Consider the following 19,677-nt stretch of genomic DNA (forward strand, 5'->3'; position numbering starts at 1 on the left):
AAAAACAAAAACAAAAAACTAAATAAAGCAAAACAAAACAAAAAGTAAAAACAATTAAAAAAAAAACCAGAAAGAGAAATATACAGGCAATCTCTCCTAATTTAAGATTTTGAAAGTGACAGCCAGGTGTGGTGGCGCTTGCCTTTAATCCCAGCCTAGTCTACAGAGTGAGTTCCAAGACAACCGGAGCTTCATAGAGAAACTCTTGTCTCAAAAAAACAAAAACCAATCAAGTAAAATACTAAAATAAAATAAACACACTCTGCCTTCACAGTTCCCACACTTGGCGGTTGGATTTTAACCGAAATCATCTGAGAGCGAAGCCGGGTGAGAAGAGAGATGCCCTTTCTTTGTGTCCCTTTTGTCTGCATCCTGTGTTACAAGAAAGGCTTCCGAGTGGTCATCTTAGTTTAAATAGTATGTTTGGTTTCATGACAGAGACTATTAATACTTTGGGATGAATACACCTCATTAAAGTTCTGGTCCAATTCTATCCACAAGGTCTCTTTCTTCTCACACTTAAATAAAACCTCTGCCCAGGTGGCTAACTCTTACCTCTGGTCACGGCACGCAGGCTTTGGATCCAGCGGTTTTACGAGGTCCTCAGCCTTCCCCAGGCTGTGCTTGTGGAGAGAGAGTGGGGCTGGTTGGGGAGTGAGGGAGAACACTCTCGAGTTCCTAAGAGGTAGACTCACCGGAGACCCCTGCCAAGTTCCACCCTCTGTGGAATGTCACGGGGGAAACAACAGCAAAGCTGTCCTTCTGTGTCCTGAAGAGCCAACGTCATTCAAACCCAAGGACAGTGGATGCGGAAGATTCTATACGTCTAATTGTCTACGACACTGATCACAGCTCCCAAAGGGCAATTGCAGAAGGTTAGGGCTTCAAGCTTAGCTTTGAAGAGTTTGTAGTATTGTGTGAGGTGGGAGCCCGAGGGTGTCACAAGAGCCTCCTCCAGTGGAGGACAGACCATCAGAGTCCCCGACAGCTGGTCTGTATCGTGGTAACAGACCCTGTGGTCTGCTAAATTCGGGTTATCTATTCAGAGATGAAAGGAATCAGAATTCAAGCAAATATCAAAACAAATTCTCACCTGAGTCAGACTGTGGAGCCCTAGAAATTGACACCTAAGTTACCGTCAAGTCTGTATACCCTGTCCTCTTTCCACTCCTGGCACGTGTGGAGTGTTTACCAGGATCGTGTGCCACAGCAGGTCACCTGTTCTTGCTCCCGATGTCCACAGGAGGGATGGGAGGCTGGCGGTAGCCTGGGCTTCTCTAGCATGTTCTTACATTCTCTGGGAGGCTCTCAGGCATCACTCACACTGAAATGTTTGCCCTTTCTCTTTTACCTTTGCTTGCATTTGTTTTCGTTCGGTATCTTCTGGACTGGCGATCTCTACATAGCCTCCTCTGCTGGCTTCAGGAAGTTTGCTCCTCCTCAGGGAGGGACATCTCCATCAGCTGAGGAGCCGGGCACTGGTCAGTCAAGTGAGTCTGGTGCATCTTGGGTCCTCAGTTCTCCTGGAAATCTCCAACAAATGAATGATCTCCATAGAAACCCTTCAGTTCCACAGTATTACGTTTTTAAATATGTAAGCAAAAAGGTCACTGACTGAACCCAGGGTCACTGACTGACTGCGCCCAGGGTCACTGTCTGTGTCCAGGGTAACAGATTGACTGTGTCCAGGGTCACGGACTGACTGCATCCAGGGTCACAGACTGACTGTGCCCAGGGCCACTGACTGCGCCCAGGGTCACGGACTATGCCCAGGGTCACTGTCTGTGCCCAGGGTCACTGACTGACTGCACCCAGAGTCACTGATTGGCTGTGCCCAGGGTTATTGACTGCGCCCAGGGTCACAGACTGTGTTCAGCTCCACTGTTTGGCCTGGGCACTCCTGCCAAGTCCACCATTATCCTGCCAGGATGGCACACATTACTCCTGACTCTAAAGTGCCACCTTTCACAGACTCACTAGCCTGGGCAGGACAGGAATTCTTGTCATGACCATGGAGATTCAAAGCTCTTTCTTCCCTTGCATGTTTTGAACAGCTCTCTGGTCAAGAGAGCCATGACCTGTGGTCCCAGGTTACCTTAGGCCATTAACATGAAAAGGAAGATGCAGTATTTCTGATCCAACTATATATAAGGTATAACGAGAAAGAACTCTGACCACTAAATAGTTTTTAATAACAAGAAAATGTTTACACATTATTCAACACCGGACATAGAAGAGGCCGCGTTAATAAACACTTTGGACCCCAGAGCGAATCCTCACCCCAAAGACTCCACCATTTCTCCATCAACAACTCTTTTGTTTTTTTGTTTTTTTTTTTTTGGTTTTTCGAGACAGGGTTTCTCTGCAGCCCTGGCTGTCCTGGAACTCACTTTGTAGACCAGGCTGGCCTCGAACTCAGAAATCCGCCTGCCTCCGCCTCCCGAGTGCTGGGATTAAAGGTATGTGCCACCACGCCTGGCCTGCATCACCAACTCTTTAGACCATGATAGAAGCTGGCAGAAGCGACTCACGTCAGCGGTTTCCTTTCCTGTGGTAAAAGCTGATGGGGCTCACGCCACACTGGGCTGCTGCAGTACACATAGGAGCTCTCATGATTCTAGCATTATACAATTTCAAGCTGAGATTATACTCAGAAATAAGTTTAGAAAACAGTATTACAAAAGACTGGGTGGGTGAGCAGGGTGCAAAAAGAAGCCCATGCACGGCGGCTGTGTTGCAGAAGCGACGTCTTCACTGCCACAAGTCCTCCGTACGGCCAAACTTGAAAACCAGCCCTCTGCAGACAGAACGAGAAGCAAACATGACTGCCTGGCTTGGGAAACTTCTAGAACGATGGGAAGCCTGTGACTTGCAGAGAAAGCACCCGAGAGCCACACACGCCAACTGTCCTAGAGACACGAATCGTTCATAATGTTCCACTGCTATTCCCTGTCACCGTCCCCAGACCTGCAGGTCAGTGGGGGGCGGAACTCAAGGCCTGGGGGTAGGCACGCTAGCACTGAGCTGCGACTCCGCCCCATCCACGCTCCTTATGGGCTGTCCTGGCGTGCAAGACCCAGACAGACAAGTAAGACATAGTGTCCCTCCTCGACCTGCTGGCATCCGATCACCTGTCACACTCCAAACACCAAGGAGGTCCAAGCCACAAGCTCATTCTCCTTGAATGAATTCAGCTCTTTTTGTTTTTATGAGATAGGGGTCTTAATGAGTAGCCTGGGCTGGCAAGGCACCTACGATCTAAACCAGGTTACCCTTGAACTTACAGCAATCCGTCTGCCTCTACCGTACAGTGCTGAGGGTCTAAGCACAAAGCTCTATGCCCTGCTGTCAGTTTCTGAATTTGTTTGAAGTGATTCAGAAGGGCAGGGCGGTGGCTCCACAGGTAAAGCATTTGCTGGGAACCCTGGCAACCCGAGTTCCCTGAACCACACAAAGGTGGTGAACCAACTGTTTTTTTTTTCTTTTGGTGAACCAACTGTTAACAGCGATCCTCTGACCTCCCTGTGCGGCAGCACGTGTGCACACGTGCACACTCACAGTCACACACACATTCAGTAATATTAAAAAAGGCGTGGTGGCGCATGCCTTTAGTCCTCGGGAGTGCCTTTAGCACTCGGGAGGCAGAGGCAGGTGGATTTCTGAGTTTGAGGCCAGCCTGGTCTACAAAGTGAGTTCCAGGACAGCCAGGGCTATACAGAGAAACACTGTCTCAAAAAACAACAACAAAAAAACCCCAAAAATTAAAAAAAAAAAAAAAAAGGATCCAAAGGATGGTGAATGGTGATATTTGAAAGGGGCTTTGACGGGTAAGCAGGAGTTCAAACAACGGGGGTGAGGCAACTGGTTTTATGGAAACACAAATTCAAGTTATCAGAGAGGTCAGAGCCTTAATTATGAATATACCTCCCCATGAAATTGAGTTATAAGCAAGCTTGTAGAGCATTTTCTTAACTAGTGATTGACTGGGGAGGGCCCAGCCCACTGTGGGTGGGGCCATCCCTGGGCCAGTGGGCCTTGGTTCATTAAGAAAACAAGTCAAGTAAGCCATGGGGAGCAAGCCTGTAAGCAGCACCCCTCCATGGGCTCTGCATCAGCTCCTGCCTCCAGGTTCCTGCCCTGCTTGAGTTCCTGTCCTGACTTCCTTCAGTGATGGACTATGATGTGGAACTATAAGCCAAATAAGCCCTTCCCCCTCTAAGCTGCTTCTGGGGGTGTTTATCACAGCAACTGTGATCCTGACTAAGGTGACAGGGACAAGGGCCAGTGGGAGAATAAATAACCAAGGTGTTTTTGGGTGAAGAAACAGTCCTCAGAATTCAAATACCAAGAAGCCATGGGGTAAGGGCTGGGGGTGGCGGTCCACAGTCGTGCTAATGCCAAGAGTTCCCGCGGGGAAAGTCCTGCCAGGCCTGGGAGCTCACACGTGTGGTTCCAGCTGCTTAGGAAGGCAAAGGACCACCTGAGCCCAGGAGTCTGAGTCCAGCCTTAACTACAGAGAGCAATTCCTTCCTTTAAGAGCACCAACTGCTCTTCCAGAGGTCCTGAGTTCAATTCCCAGCAACCTCATGGTGGCTCACAACCATCGGTAATGGGATCTGATGCCCTCTTCTGCTGTGTCTGATGAAGAGTGACAGTGAACTCATATACATAAAATAAATAAATAAATCTAAAAAAAACAAAACTACATACATATAGAACAAAACGACACACAGACACAGAATTAAATCACAAACACATAAGATCAGCTCCCCAACTGAACAAAATGACACACACACAAAACACACAGAGAAAACATACATTCACAGGTATAAAGTATGGTGGTGCGTAATAGCTGTGATAGAGTTCAAGATGCTGGAGTGGAAGGAGCATGAGTTCAAACTACTCTAGGTGACATTGTCAAAACTAAAACATACACACACACACACACACACACACACACACACACACACACACACACACACAAACACGAGAACAGTAAAGAATGAAAATCAGTACTTACCCAAAAAAGATGAAGGCATTCTGGAAAAATACAGCAATCCCAGGATACACTACGTCCTTTTCTGTACAAACAATTTTAATATTTAGAGGTTTAAGATCTCCAAACATCCAAGATTTCCAAACAGCCTGACTACAAAGTGAGTTCCAGGACAGCCTGGGCTACACAGAGAAACCCTGTCTCTAAAACAAACAAACAAACAAACAAACAAACAAACAATTTCCAAACAGTTAGGTCCGGATAGACCAGCAGACACCAGCTTCCTTGCCTATCCTAACTGACCACTCTGGCAGCGGCGATGGGTAAAGTACGTGACGTGACCCATGGCAGACGGCACTGGCTTAGTACATGAGAGCTCCCTCTGATCGGGTAATGGTACTTCCAGAGCCAATGCACAGTATACCTGGAGGGACAGTGTAAAAGGTGCTGTCCCTCAGGGAGCGGAGCCAACAACCAGGGGAGAAGACAGAGCAACTCAAGGCTCGGAGATCAGAGGTGGAGAAGACCCCGGGAGAGGCAGGTAAAGGAGCAAGCAAGGGCAAGGGACAAGCAGAACTGAGGACAGAGGCCCTAGGCAGGAGCAGCTGGCACGCTAGAGGAATGGCTGCTGGGTAAGAGATGAGCCAGCCAGGAGGTGAGAGGAAGTCCTGCAGGGCCTGGCAAGCAGGTCGGGAACGGGACTGGAGCTGACCCTGAGAGATCCCACGGAAAGCAAAGGGAGAGGCAGGAAACCTGCTAGGGCGTCCTTACAGGACAGCAGGGAAGAGACTGGTGGGCTGAAGTGGGTGACAGCCATAGAGATGCTAAGAGGTGGCTGTGATGTGGGTGGACACAGGATACTCTGTGCCCTGGACTAGATGCTCAGGGGAAAGAGGGCGCCTTCCTTGGTAGGCCTTGGCTGAAGGCCTTAGCTGAGAGGTAGACACTGCAGGAGCTCTGAGCCCAGAAATGGGATCTCTCTGTGGTGTCTAGGCCCCAGGCTGTCAGGAGCACTTGCTAACTCATTAAATAACTCTGGGCCTGAAGACTCAGATGATATCAGCCTTTTCTCATCCCAAAATAGCCTGAGGCTTTGTCTAGGTCTCTACTATCTCTACTAACATTGCCTCCTCCAGGGATAGCAGCTCACTCTAGTTCTAGCACTTGGGAGGCAGAGGCAGGTGGATCTCTGTGAGGTTGCCTGGTCTACAGACTGAGACCTAGTCTCCTGACAATGATAACAAAGCCAGCCAACCAACCAACCAACCAAACCAGACTAGGCCAGTCCAGGCTTTGTCAAGCACCAGCGCTGTGCTTTTTGTCTGCGATAGCTATAGTCTAATTTATCTGGAGTACTAAATATGTTTCCTAGTTTTCTAGACTCCCTCGTTGGAATTTCAGCCAGGGAGGCAAGGCCTTTTCCAGCTCTGGCCTTAAGTCAGTCTTACACAGTACATGTAACTGTTAACTATGTAAAAACAGGTGACGCTGTATTACCAAGGAGGCCTTGCTGGAATAAATATGGACCAAACCAGGGCAATGTGGCAAACCCATGTAACCTCAGAACTCAGGAGGGGGAGGGGGAATTCCTAATTTCCTGCCCCTCCTCCAGGCTACATGGCAAAACTTTACCCTGGGTGTGGTGGTGAATGTCTATAATCCCAGAATTTGGGACTCTTGAGAGAGGCAATAAGATTGATGGGCATTTGAGGCCAAGGCTACACATCAGAAGTGTTTCACCAAAATAAAAACAAACCTTTGGCCAGGCCGTGATGGGGCACACCTTTAATCCCAGCACTTGGGAGGCAGAGGCAGGTGGATTTCTGAGTTTGAAGCCAGCCTGGTCTACAGAGGTAGTTCCAGGACAGCTAAAGCTACACAGAGAAACTCTCGTCTTGAAAAACCAAAACCAAACCAAACCAAACCTTCAGTGGGAGGGTGCTTGCTCCCAAAGGTAGTGGGATCCTTTTTTCTGTCTTCTCTTTTCTTTTCTCTTCTTTTCTTTGGTTATTAAGACAGGGTTTATTTATGAAGTCTTGGCTGCCCTTTAACTCACTCTATAGACCTGGCTGGCCTCGACTCAGAGATGCGTCTGCCTCTGCCTCCCGAGTGCTGGGATTAAAAGTCTGCACCACCACCATAGGCTCTCAGCACTTAATTAAAACAAAAACTAAAAACCAAAACCCTGGGATGTCAGAGCTCTGCACCTATGTATGCTGCATGTGACTGACAGTCCTGATTGACAACTTGACTGCAGAGTAACCCAAGCACACACCCTGGAAGACAGATCACAAGTCCTCTGTCCTAACCAATGAGCTAATTCAACCATGGAACCATGACTGGGTGAGCAGCCCTCCCTGGGGTGGGGGTGGGGCTGCTGGGGACATGCTCTGCCAGCCTAGCTTGGCTCTGCCTCGTCTTCTCTGTTTCCTGGCTGCCAGGAGGTGAGTGCCTCTGAGCCATCATCCCTCCCTCCTGCTTCCATCAATGCCAGGGATGTGGGGCTGGCTGCCCCTGAGCTACAAGCTCTAGGCTGAGCCAAGACAAATCCTCTCTTGTCACGGGGCTCCTCTCAGGTCACAGAGCCCCAAGCGTGAGTAATGAAGATGCTACTCTGGGGTCAAGAGCAAGGGGCGGAGCTGGAGCCCATGCCTTCCAAGTACTAAGTCAGAGGAAAAAACATACAAAGCTATCTACTGATGGGAGAAGTCTCAGTAGCTGGCGCGCACGCACACACACACACACACACACACACACACACACACACACACACACACGCACGCGCACACACACACACATACCCCTTAGTCAGGATCACTCACCAAAAGCAGCTTAGGGAGGGAAAGGCTTATACGTATGTGTGTATATGTGTGTGTGTGTGTGTGTGTACGTACATAGATAAAATGATTCATCCTAACATAGCCAGTTTGGATGTAACATCCCAGTAGGGGATAAACGTAAAATGTACCCTTACCCTTAGCGACATAACCTCCAAAGAGAATCCACATGGAGGCAATCAGGGATCCGAAAGCCAACATGAAGCCGATGAAGAGCCAGATGCGAGCTCCTGAAAAGAGATACACTGTTACTACAGCTGCTCCACAGACAGCTCTGGACTTCACAACGCCAATGAGCTGAATGTGTGTCCAGGCCTGGGATTCCAACAATTGGAGGTAGAGGTGGGAAGGTCTGAGGTTCAAGGCTGGCCTGGGTTACATAAGACCTTGCCTCAAAATAAAGCGAAAGGGTTGGTGAGGTTGCTGCCAAGCCAGATGCCTCAGTTTGACCCCCAGGGCCCAAATGGCAACAAGAGAGACCTAACTGCAACAAGCTGTCCTCTGACCTTTATCCAGGTACCATGGCATGTGTACGCCCACACTCATAACCCCCACCTCCGCCAGATATGGAGGCTGATGTAGAAGAAATGCCAGTCTGAGCTACACAGTGAGGTATAGGCCAGTAAATAATATAGAAACCCTGTTTCAAAAAACCAAAACCATCTATAGCACACGTGCACTCATAGACGTGACATAATATACCTACACACAAAAGTAAACAAGTATAAAAATCAATGGGCTAGGTATGGTGGCACATGCCTGTGTCCATACACTTTGGGGTGGGGTGGGGGTTGGGTTGAAGCAGAAGAATCTGTTCCAATTCAGGGCCATCCTTGGCTATGTTTGAAGTTAGCCTGGGATCCTGTCTCAGATAAAGTCAGGGGCCAGTGAGGTGGCTTGGTGGGTAAACGTGCTTGCTATGCAAGCCCGAGGCCAGAAATGCTATCCCTTGAACTTTCTTAAATAGCTAGATGCAGGGCAGGGGAGAGGGCTCAGCACTTAAGAGGACTTAACTCAGTACTTCTGGAAGACTAGACTGGTTCCCAGCTCCCACGTGAGGATCTAATACCGTCTTCTAGCCTCTGCGGTCACCAGGCACACATGTGGTGCACAAACACATGTGCACAAGCATCCACACACACACAAAAAAAAAACAAAAAACGGTTGCCAGGCAGTGGTGGCGCACTCCTTTAATCTCAGCACTTGGGAGGCAGAGGCAGGCGGATTTCTGAGTTCGAGGCCAGCCTGGTCTAGAAGGCCAGCCTGGTCTAGAGAGTGAGTTCCAGGACAGTCAGGGCAACACAGAGAAAACTCTGTCTCAAAAAACCAAATAAATAAATAAATAAAACAAAAAAAAAGGTCTAAGATTATAAAATATTTCAAAATGCTAACACAAGCTAAGTGTAGTGGTGCACGCCTATAGTCCTGGCACTTGGGAAGCAGAAGCCGGTATCTCTGTGAGCTCAATAGCGAGTTTCAGGCCAGCCAGGGCTATGTAGTAAGATCCTATCTAGAAAAACAAACAGACCCCCCCCCAAAATGCTAATACAACCAAATATACCAAAAACAACACTCATGTCTCAGGTAGTTTAATGTGATCGGGTTCTGCTCCGCACACATTGCCAGCTCCTGCTCTCTGTGGCAGCCTGCAGACACTTGACTCACGCCTGATGGGTTCTGTGCTCGTTCACAGCCTGCTCTGATGTATGCCTTGGAATCCAGCATCTCCCTGTCTTACGCCTGAACCCAAGAAGCCCGACATGTACCCTGCCTCGTAGAAGTCTCCGTTCGGGGAAGAAAGCTGTGTGGTAAGGTGTTAGTGCCTCTTTACCTGTCTGGCCCAGACAGCCTTCGCTGTAGCTGTCGCCTCGCACTTGCCCGTTCGATACTGCGTTAATCCTGCAGGAGGCAGAAAGGTAAGAAATCAGGGGCTCGCCCTCCAAGGAGAAGCTGTCTATTGCATCAAACTCAAGAAGCTAGGGTTGCCCAAGTTAAAGGTGAAGAAGGCTCCTGAGCCTTGAGCCATGGGCCCACGTGACTCAAATCACCTAAGGAAGTCCCTTCAAGTGAGACACACCCTGGGACCACGGGAGAAAGGGTACCACCTGGTAAGCTGTTAGGAAACTCTTGGACTCACCTTAAACCTACGGAGCTGAATGTCCAGCGTGGAGATCCAGAGCCTAGTTCTAGCAAATCTCTCGGGTGATTTGAATGCTTGTGAAAAAGTAAGTATAGGACCGGAGAGACGGCTTAGGAGTTAAGAACACTCACTGCACATGCCCAGGAGCCTAGTTCTGAGCCTAACGCACCGACTGTCTGTACTGGAGCTCCTGGGCCTCCTAGGGAACCCACATTAACATCCTTGGCTATATATGAAGTTAGCCTGGGATCCTAGTTTCTAAAAATTAATCTTAAAGGCTGGAATGTGGTGGTGCTAGGACACCTTTAGTCCTAGCACCCGGGAAGCTGAGGCAGATGGATCTCTGTGAGCTCGAGGCCAGCCTGGTCTACAAAGTTCCAGGGCTACACAGGAAACTTTCCTCAAAAAATAAAATAAAATAAAATAAATGAGCCAGGCAGTGGTGGCGCAGGCCTTTAACCCCAGCACTTGGGAGGCAGAGGCAGGTGGATTACTGAGTTCGAGGCCAGCCTGGTCTACAAGGTGAGTTCCAGGACAGCCAGGGCTATACAGAAAAACCCTGTCTCAAAAAACCAAAAACAAGCAAGCAAGCAAGCAAGCAAGGAAGCCTAAGGCGGGCCCCCTGCCATCAGGTACAGGGAAACGCAGTGAGGAACCCTGCCACACACTCACATGCCTGCCTGTGCGTGGCACCCCCTCCCCCACAGGCAGGGCTGCCGCTGCTGCTTCATAAGCAGCAAAGCAGAAGAGTAAAGATCCGGGGCAAAATGAATGAAAACTCTTACACACGCACAAGTGCACGCACACACCAGTCAGAACAGTGCTTGCTCAACTTATGTCAGCATTCTTAAGGAAGCCCGGTAGCCTCATTATTACAGTAAACTGCAACAGAATGGAGAGACGGGAGGCTATGGACCAGCTGAGCACCAAAGAAAAGTGCCCCGGCACTGCGCAAGCTAAGTCAGAATTGGTCTCCGTGCGTGATGATCCAACTCTGCCTTCCTCAGTGGCTCACAAGCCCCTCAATTTGCTGGGAAAAGACTTTTACACATGTCAGTGTGTGGGGGACGGGTGGGAGTTAAAATGTGGGGAATCTGGCACCTGGGCCAGGGAAAGGCTGAGTCCAAGTGCTAAGGTTTACAGGTGTCCACGGCCATGCACAGAAACTCACCTGGAATGGCTTTTGGAGGAGAGAAAAAGTTATTCTTCTGGCATTCTTAACTAAAAACCTCTGACTTTTTTTTTATTTCCCTCAATTATTGTAAAATGGGATATAAATTCATCAAGGCTCCTAAAGTACCCAGATCCTGTATGTGGGTGGGTATATGGTCACCTCGCCCTGGCACACAGCCACTGTCTGTGAGCTGGAGACACCAAGGGAATCAGAGGGATGGCTGGGGAAAAGGCAGAGTTCTGGCTTCATCTCAGAACCTTACAAAGGCGCACACAGAAGTGAAAATATGCCCAGCACTCGAGGCAGGAGGATCACAATATTCCAGTCCAGCCTGGGCCACATGTGGAGAGTCTCAAACCTCAATGGCACTCACCACGCCCTATGAGTGATGAAAGAGGTATAATAAAGACAGTAGGACGGCAGGGGTCTCCACTCCCAGATGACGGTTCTCAGCACGTGTGGGGCAGATGGGACGCCCATGGGAACGCACACCTAAGTCTGCGCAGAGAAGCCACTGCACGGGGCTGGGAATCGAACGGTCTGGGGCAAGAGTGAAAAGTGGGATGGGACCAGGACCATCAGAAGGTCTGTGGATATAAGGATGAATTCTATCCCTGTGCATCCTGTCTTCCAGGCACCTGAAACCTTTCCTTAAAGATTAAAATACTCATAAGAGTATTTTAGATCTGTGGACAACAAAGCTTCAGCCACACCTTCACCAATAAGCACTCAAGGGGTGAAGATAAGGGTGTGGCTATGCTGGAGTGCTAGTTTGGCAAGCTCAAGGCCTTGGATTGTGCCCCAAGTATCACAAGAATAATGAACACGAACACACACACACACACACACACACACACACACACACACACACGCATATACGCGTACATACATGGAAAGAAAATTACCCGGATGTTGGCAGCAGGGTGTGGTCGTAATTTGCCAATCCCTCTGGCCTACAGCAGGCCCAACAACTACTTGTATTCATAAGCAGGGAGGTGGGGTGGCTTTTTTCCTGAGTTCTGCCTGCTGACAGCACTGATGCTCAGGGTGACACCCCTTACCTGGTGTTCAGGAGGCCAGCAGCCCCTTAGCCTTCACCCCAAGCTGAAGCACTGACCCAGGACTGGATCCCCATTTTCCCCTCAAACTTCTTACACAAGAAAGGTGCCAAGCGTTGGCAGACAAAGGTCTGCAGCATGCCAAAGAAAGGCCTGTGTGGGGGTACACGTGTAACCCCAGCCGACTGGGAGGCTGAGGTGCCGGGTAAACCAATCCCAGGCCAGCCTGGTCACACAGTGAGAGCCTGTCTCCAAAACAATAGCTGGTCTCTACAGGAAGCGCTCGAGACTAGGGAAACATAGTGAACTCATTCAACATGGGGGATGAACCCGAGGTGATCTGGAATGGGGCACAAGGGGACAAAGAGGTGAGAATCCATGACAACTTGTCAAAGGGGGAGGACTTCCGACAGGAACGCCAGGAACAGTGACAGAATTATCAATGTGCAGCTAGAAGGCCAAAACCAAAAGGAAAACTTCAGAGCCACAGTCCCAGCTGCTGTGAGCCTTTCTCTGCTCTCCAGGACTGTCTCTACCTCCTCCTCAGGCTCCTGACAATGCCCCCACTCCTGACTCCCCCTCAGGCTCCTAACACCCCCCACCCTACCCCTCTCCAGAGTGACTCTTTCCACCTCTCCCACTGACTCCTGACCCCCTCTGACTACTAACAACCACCTCTGGCTCCTGACATTCCCTCCATCCTCTCCCACCCCCTTTCCGGAGCCCCTCTGCCTCTGGAGTGACTGTGTCCACCTCCCCTTCAGGCTCCTGCCTCCTGCTCCCCCTCTGGCTCCTAACCGCCTCCCCCCCAGGGTCCTTAACACACACACATCCTTCCTGACTACTAACCACCTCTGACTCCTGATACCTCCACCCCTTCAGTCTTGGGTGCCCCCCTCCCCTCGGGCATCTGTACTTGGAGTCATTTAAAATGCTCCAAGGGAATCTCGCTAAGTTACTGTCCACCTCCCGGCCTGCTGCTGTTTAGCCGCCACCAATTCTCATGCCGAGAGCAGAGGCCACGCTGTGAGCTTAGTAAGTACCTCGGGTGTCATAAAGCTATAGGAAAGTACACAGGGTCCAGGACTCACGGGGAACTTTCACCTTTGCTAGGACAGAAGCAAGCAGAGCTAAGAGAACAGGGAGAAGCCATGGAAGCGGGCAGAAGCCAGGGAACGAGAAAAGCAGAACTGTCAGCTCCCCTTCTGACAGTGTCCTTGCTGGCCTTGAACTCACAGCAATCCTCCTTTCTCAGCCTACCCAAGGGCTGGGAATTTTGACTTGTTTCTTTCTTCTGGATTTATTTATGGGGGCATGTGGTGTTTTACCTGCACGCATGTACGAGTGTCTGGTGCCTGCAGAGAGGCCATAAGATGCCCTGGAGCTGGAGTTACAGGAGGCTCTGAGCCACCATGAGGATGGCGAGAACCGAACCCAGGTCTTCCACCAGAGCAATACTCGCTCTTAACTCCCGAGCCATCTCTCCAGGCCCTTTGTATTATTTCCTGAGACCCAGTCCCTTGGCTGGCATCATGGGACATCATAAGTAGGCTAGGCTGGCCTGAAACTTGCAGTCATCTCCCTGTCTCCATTCCAAATGCTGGGATTACAGGTTCCAAGTGTGTCACCATGCCCAGGGGTCCTTCTTACCTACCAGAATTTTAAATTGGGTATAGGATCATTTTAGTCTGTGACATTCTACGTAGGCGGGGTGATGCCATCACTTACATGAGGAAGGCTATGGTTGCTATGACGCCACAGGTATGGTATGAATGGTTGAATTGATCCATCCTGGGGTACATGACAGCCGCGTCTATGATGATCCACCATCCCGTGAAAAACTGAAAACAGACAAGACAAAATAAGGTGATGCCAGCAAGACCCATCAGCGACAGCACACGTTACCACAGGGTGTTTGAACCAAGGAACATGTCTGCAATTCTTATTCCTTTGGATGGTTACAGTACGGCCATTTGATGGTTTCGGATATGATTTCTTTCTTTTTTTTTTTTTTTTAAGATTTCTTTATTTATTATATATGAGTACACTGTAGCTGTCTTTAGTCACCCCAGAAGAAGGCGTCAGATCTCATTACAGATGGTTGTGAGCCACCATGTGGTTGCTGGGAATTGAACTCAGGACCTCTGGAAGAACAGTCAGTGCTCTTAACTGCTGAGCCATCTCACCAGCCCAATGATTTCTTTTTTAAAACTTACTTAATTTTACTTTATGAGCATCAGATCTCCTGGAACTGGAGTTACAGACAGGTGTGAGCTGCCATGTGCATGCTGGGAATTGAACCTGGGTCATCTGGAAATGCAGCACTCCTACCCACTGAGCCATCTCTCCAGTCCCTCTGACATATGATTCTTAAGTTTAATTTGGATATGAAATTATATATTACCTAACTAAATTTTCTTCTGGTTATGCGCATACATATTTTATTTATTTATTTATTTATTTATTTATTTATTTAATGTATATGACTACACTGTAGCTGTCTTCAGACACACCACAAGAGGGCATCAGATCTCATTACAGATGATTGTGAGCCATCATGTGGTTGCTGGGATTTGGGATTTGAACTCAGGACCTCTGGAAGAACAGTCAGTGCTCTTACCCGCTGAGCCATCTCTCCAGCCCTCTTCTGGTTATTAATTAAAGGAAAATATATAAAATAGAAACATTGGCCTGGTGGGGCATGGTGGCACATGTTTTTAATCTCAGCATTCGGGAGGCAGAGGCAGGTGGATTTCTGAGTTCGAGGCCAGCCTGGTCTACACAGTGAGTTCCAGGTCAGCCAAAGCTACACAGAGAAACCCAGTCTTGAAAAAAAAGAAAAAGAAAAAGAAACATTGGCCTGGAGAGATGGCTCAGCGGGTAAGAGCGCTGACTGCTCTTCTGAAGGTTCTGAGTTCAAATCCCAGCATCCACATGGTGGCTCACAACCATCTATACTGAGATCTGATGTCCTCTTCTGGTGTGTCTGAAGACAGCTACAGTGTACTAAGATATAATAATAAAACTTTTTTAAAAAGTAAATAAAAAATAGAAACATTAAAACTTTACATTAAAAAAAAAAAAAACCCTCACCTGGACAGAAATGTTCCGGCTGGCATTATGAGAGCTATGGATGAAACCTAGTGGTTGAGCATTGCCTGTGTGTGCAGCCCCTGGCTTCCATCCCCAGCATCACACACACAAGAAGCCATTCACCAAATCCCTGTGGGAAGCCACATGTGCCGTTGCTGAGTGGCACTGACTACTGCTGGCCACCACGCATAAGTTTGGACAAACAACCAATGTGTACATATGCAGTAAAGTTTTTTGCAAAGACACTGCCTGGCCCGGGCATGATAATGAGGTTCTGTAATGTACTGAGAGTATAACCAATCAGATGTGAGACATGCAAATGAAGTATGATAATGAGGTTCTGTAAGGTACTGAGAGAGAGTAACCAATCAGATGTGAGACATGCAAATGAGGTATGATAATGAGGCTCTGTGAGGTACTGAGAGAGAGTAGCCAATCAGATGAGGAACATGCAAATGAGGCATAGTGCATAACCAATCCGGGTGTAAGACACGCCTCTCCTAGGCCTATAAAAGCAGCACCAGTTCTGGGCTCGGGGTCTTTTCGCCTCTACAATCAAGCTCTCCCAATAAACCTGTGCAGGAGGATCCTGTTGCAGCGTTGTTCTTCCTGGCCAATCGAGCGCGTGCAAGAAATCCCAACCAATGGCTTACAAGGATATGAAAGGAGCCTCACTGCTAAGCCCAAGGAACCAGTTATTTTAAACCATCAAATTGTCTTTACCAGGTTATAGACAGATCTGTTAATGACATTCTGATTGGCTAAGAAGTGAATTGGGTGTCTCCCCCCCCCCCTTTAGTGTGGAAAGGAAAAGGAAAGGAAAGAGGCATCAGGTAAGATCTTGAACCATAACTTCAGACCCTGAGCACTGTATTTCACAGCTCAGGGTGACACACATTGCAACCCCAGCACTTGGGAAGCAGAGGCAGGATGACGGAGACCTCAAGGACGTCCTTGCCTATGAGCGAGTTCAAAGCCAACATGACCTACAGGAGATCCATCCAACCATCCATCCATCCATCCATCCAAAAAAAAAAAAACCAAAGAGCTTATGATCTTCCTAATGCTTCTCCCTACCAGATTAGGGAGAATATGAACTCTCCTGTCCTGAAAAATGGGAATATCTATCTCGACTGGTTTGGACCTGATTGTCTCGTTAATCCTTTCTTCCTTTTTTTTTTTTTTTTTTTTTTTGTTGTTTTTTTTTGTTGTTTTTCGAGACTGGGTTTCTCTGTATAGCCCTGGCTGTCCTGGAACTCACTTTGTAGACCAAGCTGGCCTCGAACTCAGAAATCTGCCTGTCTCTGCCTCCAGAGTGCTTGGGATTAAAGGCGTGTTCTACCACTGCCTGGCATCTTTCTTCCTTTTTTGAAGACAGGGTCTCACTATCTGCTCTGGCTGTCCTGGAACTCACTGTGTAGACCAGGTTGGCCTCAAACTCACAGAGATCCACCTGCCTTGGCCTCCTGAGAGCTGGGATCGAAGGTACACATCACACCTGGCCTTCTTCAACCCTTTAAGCCTTCTGCGCTTACCAAGTCAAGGAGGCATAACCCATAGAAAAAGTAAGTGCATACAAAATGTTTTATTATGACAACTATTAACACTATTAACAACCTCACAAGTCAAACATCACTGAGTAAAGTAAGTTTGGTGGTTGATTATTTTTTAAAAGGACACATTTGAAAACATTACAGATGGGAGGGGGAGGCAGGGAGGGGGTTGGAGAGATGGCTCAGCAGGTAAGAGCACCAACTGCTCTTCCAAAGGCCTTGAGTTCAAATCCCAGGAACTACATGGTGGCTCACAACCACCCATAATGAGATCTGATGCCCTCTTCTGGTGTGTCTGAAGACAACTCCAGTGTGTTTATTTATAATAATAAATAAATCTTTGGGCCAGGGCGGAGCGAGCAGAGGTCCTAAAATTCAATTCCCAACAACTACATGAAGGCTCACAACCATCTGTACAGCTGCAGTGTACTCGTATACATAAAATAGATAAATAAATCTTTAAAAAAAAAAGAAGAAGAAAAAGAAAACATCACATAACCTAAACCGTCTATACAGCCACAGATAAACACATGGAGAGCTAAGGTGTCACAAGGACTTACTAGAACGCCAGCAGCGATGGAGGCGATCGTGTTCCGCTTCTCCCCCCAGTCCATGCACTCAGAGCACCTCGAGCCTTCTAGAAATCCAGACATCTTTTCAGGTCACTAAACCAAAACCATCACAGTTAAACAAGGTCCTTCGGTTTTCTTGTTTCAAAGCTGGCTGTGTTTCTGCAAAATAACAGCTGGATGATAACCTAACACAAGTTACAGATGCGCTTTATTCCAGCTCTACTGATTTCTTCAGGATGTCTGATGCTGCTTTGGTGGGGAGTGAGGTACTAGGGATGGAGTCTACGTTTAATGTAAAACTTGGTTTTAGCTGGGACTGGGGTGGTGGCTGCCTCAGCCTGCAATCCTAGCATTTGGCGGGCTGAGACAGGAGGACTGGGCTCAGTCAGAGGGCCAGCCAGAGCTACACAGTGAGTTTCAGGCCAGTCTGTCCTAAAAAGACTAAACAAGGGGCTGATGACATGGCTCTGCAGTTAAGAGCACTGACTGCTCTTTCAGAGGTCCCAGCAACCACATGGTGGTTCATAACCATCTATAGGGGGATCTGGCGCCCTCTTCTGGCCTGCGGATGTACAGGCAGCACAGCACTCATAAATAAATACAAATTAAGACAAGAAAACAAAACAAAATCAGGATGGTCTTAGCATATTTACATAATATGAATGAAGGTGATTACCTTAACCTTAAACAAAAATGTACTGTCACAAAAATGACATCTCCTCAAAGATGTCACATTTTATTATTTCAAGTCCACTAGTTCTTTAAGTGAGGGCAATGATGCTTAGCCCTCCACAGCTGCTTTCTAAACCTTAAGCTCCCTACTAAAGGTTCCTATTTGATTTTAATAATAAGGACATGATAGACTTTGGTTTTAAGGTAAAAATGTAAACTTGGATGGAAAATACTTCCTCTAGGAATCTGCACATTTTATCCTACATCTGTGTCTTTCATGCCCAGATTAAGAAGAGAACGGCTCAACTTCGGGCTTTATTTCTATTTCGTTTTTTCTCCACTATTTGTCCCTTCACCAAGCCTGCCTTCGGATGTCATTACTTTGTAAAGGGCACTCATCTTACTATCCCTAACTCTGCTACTGATGCTGTTTGTACATTCCCCACAAAAAAGGGCAGGCCTGAAACGAATTCAGACTTAAATAAAGAACGTGCAGTCAAATTACCACGGTCAGCCGAAATTGTCTTAAATCCCATAAAACCCTCCTCCTTCAAGTTCAGCTGTGCAGACCCAGCCGGAGAAACGTAACTCATCTTAATTTCACAGATAAAACCTGAATTAAATACAACTCGCTCACAGTGAACACCCCAGATCTCACATGACTCCCTAAGGAAGGCGATTTCAGTTTTAGCCGCCTCTAAACAAGCTAAAGGGAAAAACTGATAGACTTTTGTGATGAGTTCGGGTCTGAAAATACACTCGTTTTTATCTAATGATTGGAAAGAAAAGCAACCCACTATGTGTAATTGTCGGTTCCCCCAATGGCCCACCCGAGTCCATTTTTCGTTGCACAATTCTTTGACATTTTCAAAGGCAGACCCGCCCTGCAGACTGGAGGAACAGGGCGCGGTTACGCGTGGGCCGAACCCCGACGCGCCACCGTCGGATGAGCGTGCCCAGCTCCACAGTTCTGGGGAAGAGTCCCCGCCACAGGAAGCGGCCCCGCAGGTCGCGGGATCTCAGCCCCGGCGGCGGCGGCGTCCAGGAGCTGGGGCACGGCCACTGCCGCGAGTTCGAGCCCGGCCCGCTGCTCCGCCCTCCCGTCCGCACTCACGTCCAAGTCCGGAGTTGGGAGTCGCGGCGCGTTTGGTAGCCTCGGTTTACTCCAGTTCTGCAAGAAAACAAAACAGCCACAGGCAATCAGACTCCCGGATGTCGATGTGCCGGTCCGCCCCCGAGTCAGTGCGCATGCGGATCGAGAGCGAAGGGCGGATCCCTGGGGTGCAGCCTATGGGCCACGCCCACCGCGCCGACAAGTCTGTGGGTTACCCGGACTCCCTTGTCACTGTGAGAAATGCTAGAGTGGAGCCTGTCTTCTGGGATGGGACCAAGGAAGGGAGGCAACAGTCCACCTGTACTGTTTGGTTTTGTTGTTGTTGTTACACTTTTTAAAATGTATTCTTCTTGTCATTGTGTAGAGATCAGACAGATCACCCACCCTCCAAGAGTGGTCCTTCTTTTCCTTTCGTCATATGGGTCCCAGGAATCAAACTCAGGTTATTTGACTTAGCAGCAAGTACCT

At 48.4% G+C, this 19,677-nt stretch overlaps 2 protein-coding genes across 4 annotated transcripts in view; one reads left to right on the plus strand and one right to left on the minus strand.

The window, feature by feature from the left end:
• The window catches only part of Rhd (Rh blood group, D antigen), a 31,637-nt gene extending 31,144 nt beyond the window's left edge, over window positions 1–493 (plus strand). For both annotated transcript variants that reach the window (XR_003954896.1, NM_011270.3), the window contains exon 10: window positions 275–493. Coding sequence is in view for 1 of the 2 variants with exons in the window: in NM_011270.3 (NP_035400.3) it covers window positions 275–301 (27 nt within the window). In the remaining variant the exon portion in view is untranslated. The remainder of the gene's footprint in view (window positions 1–274) is intronic.
• A 1,676-nt stretch (window positions 494–2,169) lies between these two features.
• Window positions 2,170–19,349, minus strand: Tmem50a (transmembrane protein 50A). 2 transcript variants are annotated; one of them, XM_006539181.3, is made up of 7 exons: window positions 19,210–19,349; window positions 17,412–17,582; window positions 13,934–14,046; window positions 9,665–9,732; window positions 7,971–8,063; window positions 5,021–5,081; window positions 2,170–2,797 (listed from the first exon to the last, which is right to left on the minus strand). In XM_006539181.3, exons 2-7 carry the CDS (start codon window positions 17,502–17,504, stop codon window positions 2,752–2,754), a joined length of 474 nt encoding a protein of 157 aa, XP_006539244.1. In that variant the 5' UTR covers window positions 17,505–17,582; window positions 19,210–19,349; the 3' UTR covers window positions 2,170–2,751. The 2 variants fall into 2 exon arrangements, with proteins under 2 accessions (XP_006539244.1, NP_082211.1); NM_027935.2 differs by having other exon boundaries at window positions 17,412–17,516; window positions 19,210–19,237.
• Between the last annotated feature and the right edge of the window lie 328 nt (window positions 19,350–19,677).

This window comes from Mus musculus, chromosome 4 (genome assembly GCF_000001635.26).
Source record: "Mus musculus strain C57BL/6J chromosome 4, GRCm38.p6 C57BL/6J".
Lineage (NCBI taxonomy): Eukaryota > Metazoa > Chordata > Mammalia > Rodentia > Muridae > Mus > Mus musculus.